At 31.5% G+C, this 7,332-nt stretch overlaps 2 protein-coding genes across 2 annotated transcripts; both read right to left on the bottom strand.

Moving 5' to 3' along the window:
• Positions 1–307: 307 nt before the first annotated feature.
• On the bottom strand, positions 308–1,571 carry LOC122600856 (cytochrome c oxidase copper chaperone 2). The gene is made up of 2 exons (XM_043773630.1): positions 1,467–1,571; positions 308–802 (listed from the first exon to the last, which is right to left on the bottom strand). Exon 2 carries the CDS (start codon positions 788–790, stop codon positions 539–541), a length of 252 nt encoding a protein of 83 aa, XP_043629565.1. The 5' UTR covers positions 791–802; positions 1,467–1,571; the 3' UTR covers positions 308–538.
• A 3,304-nt stretch (positions 1,572–4,875) lies between these two features.
• Positions 4,876–6,327, bottom strand: LOC122600684. The gene has a single exon (XM_043773437.1). It carries the CDS (start codon positions 5,674–5,676, stop codon positions 5,242–5,244), a length of 435 nt encoding a protein of 144 aa, XP_043629372.1. The 5' UTR covers positions 5,677–6,327; the 3' UTR covers positions 4,876–5,241.
• Between the last annotated feature and the right edge of the window lie 1,005 nt (positions 6,328–7,332).

The following is a 7,332-nucleotide window of genomic DNA, read 5'->3' as shown; positions in this document are numbered from 1 at the left end:
AGCTAACACAATTTTACTATATCTGTCTTGAGATGCATATAAATATACAGCTATAAAAGTATATTTATTTTTTAAGTAAATAACAAGTAGCATAAGAAGAACAAAAACAGCTAAGACATAACAAATACAAACACAAAAGAATACGCTTAGCTGCAAGCCGAAGATCTTGCCTTTGCACCAACTTTAAGCTCCATTTAGCCCGTCATTATAAAGGTCCGGTCTGCTGAAAATGAGAACAAGCATTACTAGCCACGATTTTCAGCGGCAAGTCACTAAAGCAAAAAAAGAACACAATGCAAACTCATAGTACCAAAGATCATTTCAGATACTAACAAATCGAAAATCTGTGTTTATTATTAAGATATCAGAACAACAAAAGTATTTTAACACAAGGATCAACCTCGGTAACTCAACAATGTAATATTAATCAGAATTCTTTTATTCTCGACTAGCAATAACCATGGCCTAGTTCAGGAAAATCAAAGAAACCAAAAGTTTAAAATCTGCTCCTTCTAATTGATATCCTTGCATCCAACAATCATACATTAAAACCCTCAGAACGAAGACATAGACGATGAGCTTCAATCCATTTCGAGCAAGCTGATTCACCATGCTCCACAATGCATTCATCCCTCAGCTTTTTAGTGTCGGGGCACGCACAACATATTTTCTTCTTTGGCTTTGTGGTTTCAGATGACGTTACCGCATTTTGTGTTTCTTGTTCTTTCTGTGCTTTTGAGGTTAGTCTTATACTAGTGGTAGGGAAATCTTGAGCCTGTAAACCACTCATGATTACAAGTTCCTGTGGATTTAACATATGTAAGTATGAATTCTAGCCTATAAGAAAAAAAAAAATTCAAAATGAAAACTTCCTCTAATTTTCATAAAAATCACAAAATCCTGTCAGTATCTGGTGACCTATCAACTAAAAGGCTCTATGTCGGTCTTTCGATATTTTCATTAAAAAAAAAGGAAACAGAAATGAAACTAAAATCCTAAATTTGACAACATGGGGTACCAAAAAGGCAAAAACTTTGTATCCATCATCAAAAGAGTATTTCATTTATTCAAATATTTATTCTAAAAACAATGAAAATTGAATCAAAATTAAAGTATATTTGGGTTATGAAATTTGTAAAAACAATTCAAACTTTAGCTCATAAACATTATCAAATTTTGGGATCTTTAATTATCCTTTTAAGCAATTTACACATAGATCAACACAAGTTAGCAAATTTATCAAATTATTACTAGATTTTTTATAAATAAAAAAATTCCATAAACCCTACAAAAACCCTTATAGTATCAGATAAAAACTATTATAAAAATCCAACAGAAAACAAAGACTAATAATAATAATGATCAATATTATATTCATGTATTGATTCAATTTCATAAACAGAGAAACAAATTTGTATCTATTAAAAGAAAGAAAGAAAAAAAGGTTGAATAGAAGGCATGAGTACCTGAAGAAAGGAAGGATGGAAGTGAAAAGATGAGGGAGACGAAATGTCAATTTTTAAAGTGGGAGAAGAAAGTTTAGAAGCCTAAAAATGAACGTGTTGCGTTTGAAAACCGCATACAAAAGAACCGAGAGTCGGTACAAAGATCGGCTAGCAAAATACTCGAGTATGTAATTTTCCTTTTTTCTATTTTTTTGATATTTTAGCTTTTTCTTCATTAAAATCTGAGACACTTTATTTGTGAAATACTTTGAAATGTTCTTCCAATGTTTCGAAACCTCTAACATGAAAAATTAATGCTCAACCATTGAGCTGTAAGAGGAAATACAACATTGACTTTTATTTGAAGTATAATCAATAGTCAATTTGAGGAGTTTGTAAGTTTCGATTATGGGAAAAGGTTAGGTAAAGCATGCAATACCTATCTTAGGTAAAGCAGGGGTGATTATGTAAAATTCAGGGGAAGTTTATGTAAAATTCAGGGGGGGTTATGTATGTTTATTAAATTCAAAGGTTTAATATGTAACTTTTTTTAATGTGGCAGTACCTAAGCTTAGGTAAAGTCTGCAGTACGGATCATTTTCCCTTCGATTAATTATTTGAACTTGGGATTTGTTGTATATTTATTTTATTTTATTAAATGTGCAGATTACTCGCATCAGAAAGTCTAACATATATTGTTTTAACTGTGTTTACACTAAAAACTTCCTCACTTCCTGTCTTGTTATCTTTTTTTAACCGAGTTTACACTAAAAACTTCCTCACTTCCTGCCTTGTTATTGTTTTAACCGAGTCTAACATATATTTATTTTATCTAGACCAAGTCCTCATTTCTTATCTTTTTTTAAGCTTAATTATCCAACTTAAAATGATCACCTATTTTACTTGATAGCTTGGAATTGTCACGAGTAAACATCCATGGCCACAAGACAGTTCTTGGTAACATTGAATCACTTAAAAGGTATTTTTTATGAATTTTAGAATTTTATTAATTTTTAATTTGTAAGGTTTTTATGATTGGTGGTATTGGTTAGTGATGATGATGTAATATATAAAAATGATGATGATTCATATATCACTATTGAATTTTGGAAAAGAAACGGGTAAAGAATGTATACAATGGTTTAGATAATCAAAATATTGACATGATAATGTTGGTTATTGCCTGTTTATTGGAACTAAATCCATGTCGAATATGAAGAAAAAAAATACGTATAAAGAAAATGATTTAAGATAGTAAGTACATAATTGAGTACAGTATTGAATGATCAAATGGGACATTTACCATTAACATTTGCTTACACATTCGTCAATCTATATTTATATCTATATTATCAAAAAAAATAACCTCTTGTTAAAAGTTATATGAGAAGAATTGTTTAAAATGCCTTTAATGGTTAAATTACTCTATGGGTCTTTTTAGGATATCTTCGGTAACCTTTTACATATCAATTATGTCCCCTCTACCATCAACAGTCGCCTCCACCACCATACCGTCGTCGCCATAATCACCGCCGCATTGCGCGGGTAACGTGCTAGTTAGTTTAAATGCATGTAGGGAATGCCTACCCAAAAATTCAATACAAAACTTACTAAAGTACATCTAACTTTAAAATCGTAACATGCAACTATGTGTTATAACTCACCCCTTTCCGTTTATTCGTTCTACATTTGGTGTAAATTTTCGGCTCTTTTTGACCACGACCTTAAAAGACTTTAAATCATATTCACACCAAAGGACTTTTTGAAAGAGTCTATATCCATACCTACATCATACTTGTATCCTAATGCATAAACCATTATGATTGAGTAATATGATCGAGTATTATTGTTTTCGAAGACTGATATTCAAAATGTTTTCACTCAAAAAGGTCAATCAATCTATAACAACCGGAGTTCGGGTCAAAAGAAACATAAAGAAAGGGGTTTACAACATCTCTATTATGCATTTACATGCCTCTTTTTCGAAGTTTTAACACCTTGAGTTTTTTTTAACAATATTGAAATGCTTTAACAACGATGATAAGAATCTGCTCCAAACTTTACTCAAGTCATACATAAAAAGGGCCTAATGTATCTCATAAACGTTATACTAAACGATATCTTGATCACTTCAATCTGCCAATCGGCAAACAAACAAGCTGGGTACGATTAATGCTCAAAAAGAGCATTATATATATACTAAAAACCTATGTAATTGTATAAGTATTTTATGCGTGGAATGTACAAATTTTTAAAGCACATACTAATTTTTACCAAATTTCGTTTTAACCCTTTAAATTTAAACCAAATTTCATTTTAACCCTCTAAAATTTCTATTTTTTTAAAAATTTCATTTTAACTTTTACCACACATCAAAGTTTTCGCTTTTATTTCTGTGACGCTAAACTTTTAAATTCTCATCTTTTCATCAAACAACTTTCACACAGTTACGGTTTTACTTTTAAACATTTGGTCTTTGATTTATTTTTATTTGTCTTTTTATACATATAGCATTTTCATTATACAATAACTTTTATCATCGTTACGTCTTACGTTCATGTTACATTTAAAACATTAATATAGTTATTGTTCATGTTTCCATACATCTTAATATTCTTTACATTATTTTCATTGTATTGCTACATGTTTAGTTGTTTTTTTTTAAATAAAGTTTTCATCTTTTAACTTGTATCCCCCATCAAAATTTTCGTTTTCATTTTTATTGACACTAAACTTTTGGGTTCTCAGGTTTTCATCACACACTTTGTACACAGTTATGGTTTTACTTGTAAAGATTTAGTTTTTGATTAATTTCTTCCGTTTTTATACATATATATAACGTTTTTAATATATAATAACTTTCATCATGCTTACGTCTTACATTCATGAAACATTTAAAGCATTAATATTGTTATTATTTGTGTTTTTATACGACTTATTATTCCTGTAAAATATTTTTGATGTTATTGTTAGATGGTTAGTTGTAATTTTTAAGGTTTGGGTTCCAATATTTGACATAAATTTGCCAAAACCCTCCGCTTCCTCAGACCCTCACTTTCTCACTCAACTCACTTAGATGCTCACCAAAAAGGTACCCCGCGGCAACGCGCAGGGTTAACCGCTAGTTACATTCTATGACAAGCAGATATATATATATATATATATATATATATATATATATATACCACCACATTTCGCTGAAGACCAAATAAAAGAACGAATCGAGAGTTTTCTGGATGCAAATCACAAACACATGTATCTTCCTAATAGGACTTAATCCCACAGGATACAGCATCTGGTTAATGGAACGCCTTTGGAGCAGCTACGCAAAGGCCCACAGAAAAATGCAGATTAATTGACCAAGAGAAAGTATAAAAGCAAAAGTATACAAAGCAAATTTAGGAGAAAACGTATAGCAAGACAGAGCAGCAATCAAGAAATTTCAATATTTATATCCAGAAATTGGAAGCTTTACATTGAAGATGAAATATAAAAAGCAGCAAGATAAGAGTTCTTCTCTTTAAACATAAAAAGAAAGGGGAAAAAAACATATTTGAAGTCTCCAAAGATCTACTAATCACAATCAAGAAAATATGTACTCCTATAAATCAAGCAAGAACAAAAAGCACCTTCACAATCTCCGTTAGCTGAGGTCATTTCCTCAAAAATCACCAAAGACCAACTGTGCAAGCTGCGATATTGATTTAAGAACATCGAATTTGGAATGAATCCAAGAACAGGGTTTTTACCCGATTCAAGAATGAGTCATGTACTCGTGTGTCGTTCATCTATTTGCCTAATCGTATTTTTCTCTCCAACTATAAACAAGAAACAACACCCATGAAAGTGCCAAAACAAAATCACCAAGAACTAGCCTAAGCCAATCACGACCAAGTTCTTCGAGTTTGCTCTCAAAGTATATCCTCCATGTGGCCATTGCAATGTGAAGAAGGACACACCCTTTTGCGAAAAAGCTTTGAAAGTCTCTATCTTTCACAAAGGCAACCATAAAGAAAAGAATTCCAACAGCAAACAAAAGCAGCCCAGAGAACGAATCGGAAGTTGTAATCAACAACTGATCATGAGGTGTTGAGCCTAATAACTTAATAGCAATTTCACTCCCATGACAAAATGCAAATACCTCATGGCTATAAAACATCATTAATGATCCACAAGTTAAAGCCACAATAGAATATATCAAACATATTGAGAAAAACCCTGATGATCCCATATCACAAATCACCAAATTTGAGTATTTTAAATAGATAAACGGGTGAGGTTTTCCCTGTTCAGGTTACACAAGGAGGACGAGTCTTTTCACTCAGACGTAAGCAACTAACTGAAGTATCCGTGGCTGTTTCCTAACCTTTTGTAGCCAAATTTGAGAACTTTAGCTCCTAAAAACTTAACCCAACTAATGCTAAGGAAAACCCATTGTGGAATTATCGACAAATTAGCCCTAAATCAATAAACACCATAAAATACTAAACAAGCCCATAACTTTTTCTCTACTTTTTGCCATAAACAGTAAACCCTAAAGAAAAAACTTAAAACCCTAACATCAGCCAACAAATTTCATCATCAAGATCAAAAATTGATACAAACCCAGATGAAATCTAGCTAAAATAACAACACCCAGATGAAAATTAGCCTTGAAAACCTCAAAAAGTTGGGATATTTATAAGAAACTTAACTAAAGATTGATGCTTTTCTTCATAATAAGGACTTAATAAGCAAAACCCAAAAAGATTAATGCACAAGAAAATGAAAATACAAACCTCGAATAAATTTGTTATAATGAAGTGGGAAATCTTGCAAATGTTAAAAGGGGGTTTATAGAAGAAGAAAGCAAAGTATTGAAGAATTTGTCTATTATTATTATTACAGACAGAGACAGCTATGATGATATGGTGGCCTTGGTGGGGTGTCATTTGTTTTAAAAGGATATACATATAAAATCGTAAATAATATTTCAGATATACGATGTCGACTAAGCTACCAGAAATGTCATGATCTTGGTAATGCGCATTTAGAACTTGCACATTATGTATTAAGAGATGTACCATAAATTATAATCTTTTATTATGCTAAAGTGTAATTGGTCTAATAATAAATTATCGATCAGCTTTCGATTTTTTAATAACTTTTGTTTTCTTTAATTTACATTTTTTTTTCTTTTTTCATCATAAATTTACATTTTTTACCCAATAATTTTTTTTTTAACGGTATTTTATTCTACTCTTACTCCTAAATTACACGTATGTCTAAAAACCAAGACTCTCGAAAAACTCCTATTAATCCACCCTCACAAATGTGAGAAGTAAGACTCAAACCCATGTTGATCCTCCCAATGTAGCGATGGCATATAAACCCGTACCCGATGGGTAAATCCGAAACCCGACATCTTTAAATCGGGTTCGGGTCCGGGTATTCGGGTTTAGGGCCGGGTATGGGGGTTATTTTTGTTTTCTTTTTGGGTCCGGGGATGGTTTTATATAAAAACTCGTATACCCGTCCCTTTTCCCCGAAACCCGCCCGAACCCGTATACCCGACCCATATATATATATATTACATAATAATAATAATAATAATAATAATAATAATAATAATAATAATAATAATAATAATAATAATAATAATAATATGTTTTATATAATAATAATAATTAACTAAACCCGTCGGGTATGGGATGGGGATTTTTAATCGGGTCTGGGTTCAGGATTAACTAAACCCGGACCATATCCGGCCCGATGTCATCCCTATTCCAGTATCAAAGACCTTACCAATGGGCCACCAACCCCTTTAATATAATAAATAAATAACAATAGCTAACATAATCCGATAGGATAATAGCTCATGTTTATCCAATAGGATAATAACTAATAT

Source organism: Erigeron canadensis, chromosome 5, assembly GCF_010389155.1.
Source record: "Erigeron canadensis isolate Cc75 chromosome 5, C_canadensis_v1, whole genome shotgun sequence".
Classification (NCBI taxonomy): domain Eukaryota; kingdom Viridiplantae; phylum Streptophyta; class Magnoliopsida; order Asterales; family Asteraceae; genus Erigeron; species Erigeron canadensis.
Note: the sequence above shows the minus strand (reverse complement) of the source record. Positions and strands in the feature narration are given on the sequence as shown.